This window comes from Halictus rubicundus, unplaced genomic scaffold (genome assembly GCF_050948215.1).
Source record: "Halictus rubicundus isolate RS-2024b unplaced genomic scaffold, iyHalRubi1_principal scaffold0526, whole genome shotgun sequence".
Taxonomy (NCBI): Eukaryota; Metazoa; Arthropoda; class Insecta; order Hymenoptera; family Halictidae; genus Halictus; species Halictus rubicundus.
The window spans coordinates 88,787-102,432 of record NW_027489067.1 but is presented as its reverse complement, the minus strand read 5'-3'; the positions used below and the strand labels follow the sequence as shown (position 1 = coordinate 102,432).

General features: G+C 40.0%; 1 protein-coding gene across 1 annotated transcript in view; it reads left to right on the top strand.

Annotated features, from left to right (window-relative positions):
• Positions 1-202: 202 nt before the first annotated feature.
• The window catches only part of LOC143364417 (uncharacterized), a 33,564-nt gene continuing 20,120 nt past the window's right edge, over positions 203-13,646 (top strand). Inside the window, exon 1 of the mRNA XM_076804783.1 lies at positions 203-325. Coding sequence (XP_076660898.1) covers positions 242-325 — 84 coding nt within the window. The 5' untranslated portion in view covers positions 203-241. The remainder of the gene's footprint in view (positions 326-13,646) is intronic.

The window sequence follows — 13,646 nt, the reverse complement described above, 5'->3', positions numbered from 1 at the left end:
GACAGGTCCCGAAAAGTCTAGTGTTAATATTGTTATTTTATCATATTACGTTCTCAAATTGCTTCCCCCGCGGTGGGGCAAGTTGGTACGTTTTGGGTCCATGGAGTAAACTAACTATAACTTGAACGTATTTTCTCGAGGCATACTTTTTTGTTACGTGATTACAGAAATAATGGGATCCAAAACGAGCAAAAAGTCTGTCGATATTACCGTGCCGGAAAATCAACCAGGGCCTCAAAGAATGCCGAATAATGCAACAAATGGACGATCCAGGCAAAGGGACGAACCCAATTGCTCGGATCATAGACCCAGAGAACCTATAAAGGTAAGACACGATCAACTTATACACACCGGTAGTACCTCGGTACATGCACATTTGAGCAGCTCATTTGTCAAATCGATTAAGGGCCCGGTCTTCGTAGATTCGCGATAAGGTAGAGTGACTACGTTACCGTCAAAACATGGTTTCACGTGCCTCGAGTATTCGTCCTTATAGAAGAATATTTTTGGCTGGGAAAGGGCTCGTTCGAAAGAGGAAGATTCGATCTAGTGCGCGCTGGTCATGAGCTTACAGGATTATGCAGATATTTGGTAATACACTCGCCGAAATTTCTATACAGTCACTGTGTTTTGTAATGAATTCTTATAATTATACCATTACCGATGAAAAATTTGTATTTGGTAGCATTTCGGGATTACATAAAGAAAGCATACACGCCGATTTCAAAACATAAGTATAACATTTATTGATAAAAGAAAACAAAAATATAATTTTACACACAGAACAGACTGCGAAATTTCTATAATGTCAGTTTCGTTTTATACGGATAAAGTTGAAATTAACAATTGTTTTTTTATTATATCTATTTTAATATTTAGTGTAACCTACATTTTTTTGAATTACATTAAAAATGCGATTGGGCATTGACGAAACTAACTTTTGTAGCGTTTCTGTTTTAACAGACGCCCATGCTTCAGTCACCGCATCCCTTAGTTCGCTAATGGAGTTGTATTGTTTGCAGTTTTTATAAACTTGTCGCGCAATGATACCCCAAACATGTTCAATAGGATTTATGTCCGGAGAACAAGCAGGCCATGGCAAAACATTGATATTTCTTTCAAGAAGCCACTGCTTTGTGTGCTTCGACGCGTGCACTGCAGCATTATCATGCTGATAAATAAAATTCGCATCTTCAATATTTTCTGTAAAGGGTATTAGAACCATGTCTAACAAATCCGTATAATTTCTAGAATTCATTTTGTGTTTTATGAAACACACTGGAGTCCTTTTGTCAGCTTTGAACGCAGCCCATATCATTAGGGAACCACCGCCAAAGTTACGACTCGTTGTCACACTTTTCTCATTTCTCAGATCATGCCAATAATATTTACAGCCATCAGGCCCATCCAAATTGAATTTTTTCTCATCTGAAAAAATGACAGACTCCCACTCTTTCGTCCAGGACATGTGTGCCCGTGCGAAATCAAGACGGGCCTGTTTATGTGTTTCTTTAAGGCCTGGTTTACGTTGCATTTTTGTCCACACAAATTGCCCAGAATAATTTAAAAGTTGTTGCACACGTCTTCTTGTTACTGGGAGCTCCAATTCAGCTCGCAATTGTGCTGCATTTTTCGTTTCCTTAGCCGCAGACCTCATTAATAATGAATGTTGTTTCTTTGACAATTTTTTATTACCACCTTTAAAATGATAATAATAACATTGCTTTATTCAGCCTCACGGCCAAGAATTGGACTCGGTTTACAATAACCTATGATTACAAAAAATAACTATCTTATCCACACATTAATTCTCTCTCTCTCTCTCTCTCTCTCTCTCTCTCTCTCTCTCTCCTTCTCTCTTCGACTCACCCATCCCTACCCTGACTACTCTACCTATATTCTGCCTGTTCCTATTCTTATTCCGATTTTTGCACCATTTCCTACTCTGTTATCTTTGGTTTACGCTTCCTTATATTACCTTTATATTTCTGCTCGCTTATCTCTCTTCTTTCTGAGCTTTTGAAGCCACGCTTCAACATTTGTATCTATCCTCCCACTCACTATGTCCTCCATCCTGATCCTTCCCTCCATTTCCCTGCATTCTCTTGTTAGATGCTCCAGATTGCCATACCTGTCCCCACACAGGTCGCATCCTCTTGCTTCGTCTCCCAGCCAGTATTTGTTCCAGTTTTCTGCATTTCCGCATCTTACTTGGGCTACTAACTTTTGACTTTCCCCTCTTCCCTCCTTACTTAGGTATTCTGGTAACTCTGCCACTCTTATAAACTTGTACCTTTTCTTATATTTTGACTGCTCTATCCTTGTATATTGTTCTTACCGTTGTACCTCAATGTCTCTCTCCTTTAGCTTCTCCGCTACCTCCATCTCTAGCCTTATCATCTCTTCCACCCCTGCTTGGCTCCATCCGTTTCTCTTTAAGTATTCCTCCCTTTCTTTCCCGCTTTCGCCCTGAACTTTCCCTGATTCCTTTTCCTTCAGACATTCCTTGACTATCTTCCTCCCTGCTCTGTTTCTTACTCCTTCCGTGTATTTCCATGCCCTAATTCCTGCCTTTACTCTAAGCCTCGCCCTTTTTGTTTCTTCCAGTACCAAGTATCCTGGGGTACGCACGTCCAAACCAAGTGTCCACTTTATATATTTCAGCTGAATCCTTTCTACTTCTGTTCTCTCCTTAAAGCCCCATAGCTCTACCCCGTATAGGAGTACCCCCAGTACCAACGTATCAAAGAGAAACATTCTCATTTTAAAATCATTTTTAAGTTTCCTTTCGCCGATTCCCCATACTTGATTTAGGACCACGTTCGCTCTCTTTATCCTTTCCTTTACGCGACCTGCTATCTTTCCGTTGCTTTCAAACTTTATTCCTAAATAACAGAATTCCTTGACTTCCTCTACCGTTTCCCTCTTCCAGTTCCGTGCAGTTTTCTTCTTTTTTTCTCTCCCTCTCTTAAAAATCATTATTTTAGTCTTCTCCGTGTTTAGCGTCAATTCCTTTTTGTCCAAGTACCTTTCCAGCCTCTTCATCATGCATTTCAAATCTCCCTCTTTACTTGCTACCGCCACCACATCGTCTGCATAGGCTAGGGACCAGAATCTTTCTTCACCCACTCTTATTCCTCCCACCAGTCCTTTCCTGAATTCTTCCTCCATTTCGGCTATACCTTTAAAATGATTTTTTCTGTAATTTTCACGATGCTTTTTCTTCAATTGTTAGTACTTTTCCTCTCGGCATTGCACTACACGCGAATCAAATTATAAAAAACAGGATTTCTATAAGTTCTAAAACTAATACTTTTAGAATGTTTGCAATTTCCCGTAGTTCTCTGCTCAGAATCCAGAGAAACACTAAGTGACTTTATAGAAACTTCGCACTTGCGTTCTGCACCACGCAGAAATAATTTAAAAACAACGTAAATAGTAAACAATGCGGTCTTGAGTGTGCGGTCCTTCTATCCGAGTGTCAACAAAGCACAAGGCCAGATACGATAAAGCAACAGAAATTGTAATATTTTAAAAATATCTATGAAAATGACGATGACTTTATAGAAATTTCGGCGAGTGTATAAGCGTTAGAAGTATGCCAAAAATTGACTCTGCTAAGTAAAGCGAAAAATATCGATAATACAGAGCAAAATGTGTGACAAGTTTAGTCACAGACTTAAGACCCGTCGGATAGAGACCAAGACGGATGTTAAGTCTGTGTCTGAAGGGTGTGAATGGAAATTATTAATTAAAAAGTCACGTGACTAACCCGGGTCCTTAACTCCATAAAACCGAAAATGTTGAAGCGTGACGAAATGATATACAGTGACTCCCACTAATATTCGGACGCTTTTAAAAATCGCATAACTTTGTCAATATTGGGCGCTACTACTTGAATTTTTTTGAGAAGTTAGAACAATTGAATCGCTACATAAAAATTTTAAAGTGTACGTTTCAATTATACATGCTCTGAATGTTTCATCTAAATCGGTCAACGTTGCAATGAGCTACAAACGTTTAACGATGAAAGCTTAAGGGTCAGGGGATTTCGCCCTTATGTGATCATTTTGAAACATCCGTAGCTCATTGCAACGTTGACCGATTTTGATGAAATATTCAGAATACGTATAATTCATACAGACTACAAATCGTACTTTCTAAATTTTCAATGTACGTCCACGGAAAAAAGTTGGAAAATACAACTATTAGTATTTTCTCTGCAATTTCGGCCAATTGCAATTTTTGTAACAAATTTTTTTCACTTTATGTAGCAAACCAATTGTGCTAACTTCTTTAAAGAAATCCAAGACGTATGGTCAAATATTAACAAGGTTATACGATTTTCAAAAACGTCCGAATATTAGTGGGAGTCACTGTATACACAGGCTCACAAAAGTATTATCCTTTAAAACAGTACAACTTTTTTTAAATTAGCTCAAACGACCTGATTTTTTTGTAGCAATTAGAAGAATTGGTTTTCTAAAGAATGTGCGAGAAAGATTTTGAAAAAATTGCAATTGGTGAGAATTACATGAGAAAATAAAAATGGCACTTTTTACAACTTTTTGACACATGCTGAAAATTTCGTCGAAATCGGTTAATATACACACGAGTTGTAAATAATTAAAAGCGCTGAAAATCGTAGTTTTTCATTCCGATGTGTGCCATTCTTATCTGCGTCAACCGATTTCGATGAAAGTTGAGGTACCTGTATAACCAACATAGATCTACAACACGCACATTTAAAATTTTCATTACAGGCTCAAATAAAAAAAGTTGTAGAAAGTGCCATATTTATTTTCTCGTGTAATTCTCACCAGTTGCAATTTTTTCAAAATCTTTTTTGCACATCATAAACCAATTCTTCTAATTGCTCGAAAAAAGACAGGACTTTTACTCTTTATACTGTTTTAAAGGGCGTTTGAATACTTCCATTGACTTTGATCGAAGGCTTCGCAATTTTGCGCTACAACATAACTCATAGCTGTGTTCGCCAATGTTGCGCTACAACATAACTCATAGCTGTGTTCGCCAATGTTGCGCTACAACATAACTCATAGCTGTGTCCGCCAATGTTGCGCTACAACATAACTCATAGCTGTGTTCGCCAATGTTGCGCTACAGCATAACTCATAGCTGTGTTCGCCAAACGTTATCGTTTCAATATTCACTCGCTACTATTATTACGGGACAGAGGCTGTAATATTGTCACAATAAGATATCAAAATATAGATTTTTGCCATCTCCGACCACCGCTCCGGTACAAGGAGCGCAGAAAGAGCATGAGGCCCGCGCGTCTAGCTTAGCGTTACACAATCGGCTGGCCGTGCACGTGCGCGTACTATTCTGAGCCTGACCTAGGAGATATGCTACGTGTTTGACGCGTTTAGGATGGTCGAAAAAAATGAAACTTAAAGATAGTGCACGATAACGCAGCCGTTTGAACCAGCCTTTGGCCCGTACAACAATTTACATTTTCGAATCAGTATTGTCTCACGGATACGCTCTCGAGAAACGGTTTCCGGTTTCCCAAATTTTTCACTTGAATCAAGACATCGTTGTCTTCCATAAACAGTACATTCTCGATATATGTCGCCAAGAGTTGCATGATAACAGTCGCGTATATATCCCCACTACCGCGGGGTATACCCCGTGAAGGGCCACGAAGCTCGAGGGGCCTCGGACGCCGAAGAGTAGAAACATAACTCAGGTATGTCTCCTGGACGATACACGTCACTGGCAAGACCCCTGTTGTTGACATATATCGAGAATTCACTGTACTTTGCTCCAGTTTATTACAATTGACATAAAATCCGCAGCTTAGTACCGTCGAAGTTAACTGGATCACAATATAAGGCGAGAAATTCGCTAACTAACAATTGTCCTTAATAACGCTGATCGTTTCTACGAAGGAAATCAATGAACCTCGCGTGTTAAAAATGTTATCGTCTCTTTAAGAGTGCTTGAATATTATGTGACCGTCTACCGGACTTGAAAAATTCAATTTTGTCCAGGAGAAACGGGTTTCCATATATGTCGCGGGCAAGACCCCCGTGTTGTTGACATAAATCGAGAGTTCGGTATTGTCGGAGGTTGAACGACTCTGTTTACCCGGATGATCCGGCGTGTCGTTGGCCAAGTTCTCGCGGCTCACGTGGTCGGTCGCGCGCAGGCTTGTCTCGAGCATCGAAAGTTCGAACTGTCGCTCTCGACGAGTCGCGTAATCGTGTCAGCGTATTATCGTGAAATGCTGCGAGCTAGACGAAACTTGATATTTCCTCGATTGAGCAACCCCGGCAGCTGTCATGCACCAGATACGCCGCGCCGGCACAGTAGCACGCGAACGGGAGAAAACAGTCGACTGGAGAGAAAGAGAACGCCGACCGGAGCTCGGTGGCTAGGTCTTGCTCGCGAGAGCCTCTTCCTTTCGTTTCCGTTCGACGGAAGCGGCCGGAAAGAGGAAAAGAAACCGAGAGAAGCTCTGCCACGCTTCTTTCAACGGTTGCGTCGCGTTTCGATCCGATACTCGTCCCATGTACAGCGTTTTTCTCGATACATGTCAACAACACGAGTCTTGACAGCGACATACATCGTCCAGGAGATACTTTGATCCACGCTAACTGTCGTACCTGACCCGTATTATACGTGTACACCGTGTATACCTTGCCCCGTCCGTGTATAATATATAATAGAATAGAGAAATATAAAATAGAGATGTCACTGTATATGGAAGACAACGAATGCCTTGATGCAAGTGAAAAATTCGGGAAATTGGAGGTGTACCCCGCGGTAGTGGTGATAGTTCTGGGACTTTTATCAGCCAGGTATTTGCGACATATTCTCAGTCTTCCTGTCATTCTCGCAGTGTTCATGTCATTGTCGTTCATTAGTCATACGTTCATTATGAATTTTATGACTTAATGACATGACTCTTAGTTTTCCAGCTAGGGCTGTGTATTTCGAATGGGACGCTCGGCGACAACCTCGAGTTCGTCTAAGAGACAGTCACCAGAACAACGCAACTGACTCGTAACGAGAATTCACTGTACAACGCTCGTAACACATGAACGACAGGGAACACGGCAAAACGATGAATTAAACCCCCCCTAATTTGGCCCACACTACGCGATAAGAATCATCGAGTGGTCAGCATTGTTCGTAGAAATCCGAGAATCACTCTAATTAACGAGCGCGGCCCGCTTTCATGATGGTTGGGGAACACTGCAGAATTGCACTCGAAGGCTCGTGCTTCGCGAACATAGAGATACTCAGCGAAACTATGAAGCAAAGTCCCCCTAATTTCGCCCACACTACGCGATAAAAAACGATACAGGGATTAACAATACGAGTGTATCGGAGTTAATAAGCGCTTTCAGAAAATATATGCTCGGTGACTCACGGTGTCTGCACGGTACGCGATCCGCGAACTTGTTCGCGCCTACATAGCCAAGCCTTATCGATCCCCGTTGCGTTTCTAGAGCGGGAAAACGCGGCGTGCACTTTGTTTCCTGGAAAGAGGCTATTTTTACACGCGCATTACGCCCGTTGTACCACTTTGCTCGCCGCGCGATAACGATCTTCGCCGAAACCACTGCGCGGACCCTCGGCTGCAACGATTCACACCGGATCGATCAAATCTTCTTCCAACTTCCAGCTGCACTCTACCATACATACAGTACTGGACAAAATAAAGTACGCACCTCGAATATTTTTACAATTACGTTTATAACTTCGTAGTTTTTACAGGTATAATAATTATGTATTTGCACAAAAAGAAGGTTTCTTAGTCTACTTTTAGGTTTTAACAAAAATAATTTCAAAAACATTTAACATTTTTCAATAGACAGGTCCGTTACATTTATAAGGATATTTTCTTTGGACAAAATAAAGTACGCGTGTGATAATAACAGTCAAAATTAAGTTCTAATTGAGAACTAGTATTTTGTATGGCCGCCCTTTGCTCGTATGACCTCTTGCAAACGCCGAGGAATGCTCTCGACGAGATTCCGGATGTGCTGTTCGTCGATGTTTCCCCACGCCTTCTCCAAAGCTTCGAATAACTTCAATTTATTGGTTGCGTCACTGTGGTCAACTTTCTGGTCCAAAATGGACCACAGATTTTCGATTGGATTTAAATCCGGCGATTGTGCTGGCCAATCTAGCACTTTGATCCTCGAAGCACGAAAGAAAGCAGCAGTTTTATGCGCGGTATGTTTAGGATCGTTATCTTGTTGGAAGATAAAGTCATCTTCCAGACCAATCTTTAGCAGAGATTCCTCTAAATTCTCGTTGAGGATGTCAATGTATTTGTCTGCTGTCATAATACCATCGATTTTGACGAGATTTCCCACACCCGACCACGCAAAACACCCCCACACCATAATACTGCCTCCTCCATGCTTGACAGTTGTTTGGACATTTTTATCCAGAAGCTTCTCGCCGGGCTTCAGCCAAACCCGTGTTCGTTGTTTATGACCAAACAAGTCATACTTACTCTCATCACTCCAAATAATCTTTTTCCAGAAGTCCACTGGCTTATCGACGTATTTTTTTGCAAATTGGAGACGTTTCAATTGATTAACTTTTCGAATTAAAGGGCGACGCTGTGCAAAACTGCTCCGCAGCCCAGCTTCCCGAAGTCTCCTGCGCACGGTTCGTTCAGAAATGTTGAGTTGCACATAGGGATTGCAATACCGGACCAAAAATGCAATACCGGTATTCGGTATTTTTTTAAACGTTGTACCGGTATACCGGTATTAATACCGGTACTAGGAATTTTCATGAAGGTACAAAAACTCAGTTGTTTAATAGGAAAAAAAAATAACTAATTTATTGATTCGATATTTTTGAAATGTGATTGTAAAAAACATAATGCATCTATTGAACTGTCATTAAGCCTTGAACGTATTTTTCTGCACAAATTACCTGCAGTTGAAAATGCTCTTTCCGCATCCACGCTGGTTGGTGGTACTGTTAATAATGAGCGATATACTTGCTCTAAATATTTGCCTCGATGTCCTTCATCCTCTAACAACTCGGTCTCTCGTCTGATGGTTTTGGATAAATCTATTTTTTGTATTATTTTTGTATTATTGTTCGTAGCAATTTTTTTATCTATAGCTAATTGTAATTTCTTCTCGAGAGATAATTCTTTTTCGATATCAACATCAACATCATCTTCAACGAATTCTTCTGGATAGGTTTGTGTTTGGTTTTCATAAATGTTTTTGTGGAAATTGACGACGAACTTAATTAAATTTGACCTTGTTAGTTTCTTTTCTTCCTTTCCGTTTTCTTTTTTAAAGTCGTTATAATTATGTAAATACCTTAAAATATTTTCTAGGTCACTATGCCTTTCCTGTATACGAATTTTCAATGCACTGTATAATTCCTCAGACAGTGGCGTGTCCTGATCTTTAAGTGATTGCAACATAAAATTTATTGCTGCATTCGCTGTTAATAAGTTGGAATCCTTCCGACATAATGCTTCCACAGTCAGTTTTATTGGATGCAGAGCTGATACAGTTTTTGATATTAAATCGAATTCATTATCGGGAAAATTAATTTGTAAATTTAAGTCAATTAATGCTTTCTGAATTGGATTTTTTAATTTCAAAAATCGTTCCATCATCAATAACAAACTGTTCCAGCGTGTTTTAGAATCTAATATTAGCATAAGTTCTTTTTTTATTTCAGTAAGTACATATTTTTGTAAAACAGCACTTTTAGTAGGGGAACGTTTAAATATTTTAACAACTTTTCGAATTTTCTTAATTATGGGAAGCAATTCTTGGTAGGTTAATATTTCGTCCTCGTTACTATTATCTTCGTCATATTCAAATGAGGTACTTTCAACAATTGTAGTACTATTTTCTTCATTGTCACTCTCTTCGAAATCAGAATCAGAAGTTTCTAAATCCAGAGTATTTTGCTTCTTCTGCTCTTGATTTTGTTGATATAGCACACTGATTACTCCAAGTTGAATTCCATGAGCATAGCACAATTGCTGATTTGCATCAATCAACTTCCCAACTTTTTTCATCACCGTTGCTCCATCAGTAGTTATGCAGACAATATCTTCTTTTAGAGATAATCCATGTTCCTCCAATTTGCAGTTGACTACTTCTACACATTTTGTAGCTGGCATACTTCCTGAGACATGTGTGAGTCCTATATTCCAAATTTTCTTTTCTGAATGAATATTTATATTTAAATAACGTCTATTTCGTACACTTGTCCATTCATCAAATGTGAGACTAAATTTTGTACCATTTAATTTTAATTCTGTTAATTCTTTTTTCAGAGAATTGCGAACACTGTTACTATAGTTTATAACAGTTCTTCTTATAGTATTAATAGATCTTGGAATATTTTTGAAACCTCTTGCAATCAGTGACTTTCTCAATTCAATTGAAGTACAAAACACTCTGAACGGCAAACCATCTAATGCTGTCATTCTAGACAGAACTTCATCGAAACAGTCGGTTTTTCTATTGAAAAAATCTGTAATTTGCGATGTCTTTGGTTTCGTAATATCATTTTTAGGTGAGTTAGAATTTGTCTCGGATTCTTTTCTTTTCAATAAATTAATATTATGTAGTGTTTTTAAATGTGTATGTAGTCCGCTTGTACTTCCTCCAAAAACTTTAATTATCCTCGAACATGTTTTGCATCTCGCCAGCATACTTTTTTCATCATATAAATAGTAAAACCAAGCCGAAGTATTATCGGCAGATTTTCTATGTTCTTTGAAGTCATTCGTATTATTCATTACGGATAAATGAAACTAAAAACATATACATACGTTACACGTGTAAATATTTTGAACAATGAAGCATAATATATAATGTGTCCTTACCTATGAAAAAGAAACTCACCAATTTAAAAAATATCTAAATGTATAATATAAATATTTAAAACACTGCGCACAATTTCACTAGGACAAACGGAAGAGACAATTCGTTCGCAGTCGAGCGACAACTGAACTGTGTTCATCGAGATACGCGCCTTTACAGGCAGAAAAATGCCTCAAACGTTGTCGTTCATCGCCACAATGTTGCAAAGAATACAGCGGCATCGATACCACGCCGAAAAGAGCGCAGCGGCATCGGTACCACACCGAAAAGAGCGCAGTGGCTTCAGCAGTCACCGCGGCAATGTGCTTTGATCGGCAAGCACAGATACACACATCATGAGCGGCGAACGTATTTCAAATAAGAGCAAATGCCCCAAAAAAATATTTATTATTTATAGCTAATACCGAAAATACCGGTATTTTAGCTTAGCAAATACCGGTTTCACGAAATTGCAAAATAGCACGAAATACCGGTATTCGGTATACCGGTATACCGGCATTGCAATCCCTAGTTGCACATTTTCCCTGATTACACGACTAGTAACAGTCGGATTTTTCTTCGTTTCCCGGATAATTCTACGATCCTCGACTGAATTTGTCTTCCTCTTCCGTCCGCGACCGATCTTATCGGCTACTGTGCCAAGCTCTACAAATTTTTTGTAGATCTTTCTGACCGCTGCTTCACTAACATTGCACTTTTCACCGATTTTCCTATTCGAGAGACCCTTTTTCCGGTCGTTAACTATTAATTTTCGAATTTGTACGGAAATTTGTTTCATTTCTATGTTATTCGCAATTGAATGATACAATCTTGCCTCTAAGAGCACTGATGGGTAACTGAAACTGTATTAATACGTTTATTTGTAAACATTCTTGTATCTCCAACGGCAAGAAAAGGTATCCTACATGCCATTATTGCTGAAAGTAAATAAACACTCCAGTGCGTACTTTATTTTGTCCGAGGAAAATATGACAACAGACGTAACGGGCTTGAATAATGTACGATGTTTCATGTTTTTCGAATTATTTCTCATTGAGTTTAAAAGTAGACTAAGAAACCTTCTTTTTGTGCAAATACATAATTATTATATCTGTAAAAACTACGAAGTTATAAACGTAATTGTAAAAATATTCGAGGTGCGTACTTTATTTTGTCCAGTACTGTATAACGGCGTATCAGGAACATGGAATTAGGGTACTCTTTATGGTATAGAAATTGCAAAAATTGCAGTTCATCGATCGCGTCGAAGCCGGTCTCGTTTCTCCAGCGGAGGAAAATCTTTTGCCACTCGAAGTTCGCGATATCTGCGATTTTTCTCTCAGAACGGCGAACAAGCTATCATCATGTAGTTTTTCGCATTCGATTTGATAACGTTTGCTGTAATTTCAGTAATTTTTTCATACAATAATTGCAAAAATTATCGGAGATTGGTGGCACCGAAGCCCGGAGGATTTCTTTCTCGTTTCTTGAACGTATTGAGGCAGAGGGAAACATTTGGGAACGGTGGTGTCTCTCCGGTGGGAAAGAACGAGTGTACCGTTCGCCGGCGAGTTTGCACAGGTGAGAGAACCGCGTACCGGTCACTCGTTGCCGTGGCTAACTGTAGTCGCGTCCGTCTTGCGCTTCGCTCATACCTAACTGTCCCAGACGGACGATTTCGTTTGTCTGAGTCGAGAGATCGAATCCAGACAACAGAGACAGCGAATGACGAAGATCTCTCTCTCTCTCTCTCTCTCTCTCTCTCTCTCTCTCGGCTGCGATCTTGCAAAATCTCTAGACGGCAGGTGCGCGAGCCACTTGCAAGTCTTCTCGCTCCTCGCGGCGAACACCTGCCTCTCGATGGTTCTCCTCTTGGTCCGTGATCTTTTATTTTCTCGCGGGTCCGGTCAGGTTGCTCGCAGATACCAAAGAATTCTCTAGCAAGAGCCCCGTGAAAAATCCACGTTGAAAAAATCTGTAAAAATAGAAAATCGTAGAAAAAAATTCTGTAAAAATCTCCTCGGATACTTCCAGGTGTGTAGCTCGAAGCTTCGGAGTCTGCTTTTCGGTAAAAATCGACATAGCAATTTTTTCGCGAAAGACGAAATTAACACTAAACCTACGAAGCATTAAAATTATTTGGTGAACGTCAACTTGTCAAAATGGCAACACTAAATTTATTGTGAATGTCCGTAATATACAATATAAACAGATGCTTGGACAAAAGTAACCACTCCATTAATTTCCATAAATGAATTTTTACGATTCCATTTACGATTTTTCCGATTCCAAGGACATTTAATTTTTGCATTGTTCCTCGCTAGAATTGCACTGTGCGCAGGCGCCAGAAAAATCAGGCTACGCAGTGGCGAGGCTAAATACAGGTGGAACATAGATATCTCGATCAGTTATCGGGGCTTGTGATTTTCGTACGATGAAGAGAGAGTCGGACCTCACCTCGGCAGCCTTGACCGTGTGATTTAACGACGCCGATGCACGCGCGCAACACGATGCGATGCACAAGCTCGCGCGTGCATCGCGTGCACTCTTGCGGGCCGCCTGCAATTAAAACCCCATTCCCTCGGTCGTAAAACGCCGGTCGGTTTCTTTTCCTCCGCTTTTCCCGCGGCGAAATTTCGAAAAATTATGCGCGATAAACGCACGGTCGCGACAGCACGCCGATTTTATGCATATAAAAATGAGCGGACCGAATGCGAAACATTTGAAGAATCTAAAAATATTGCTCCTCTGTTATCAAGTGTACAAAGTCGCCGAGAGAGGAAATGAACGTCTACCTTGCGATTTATA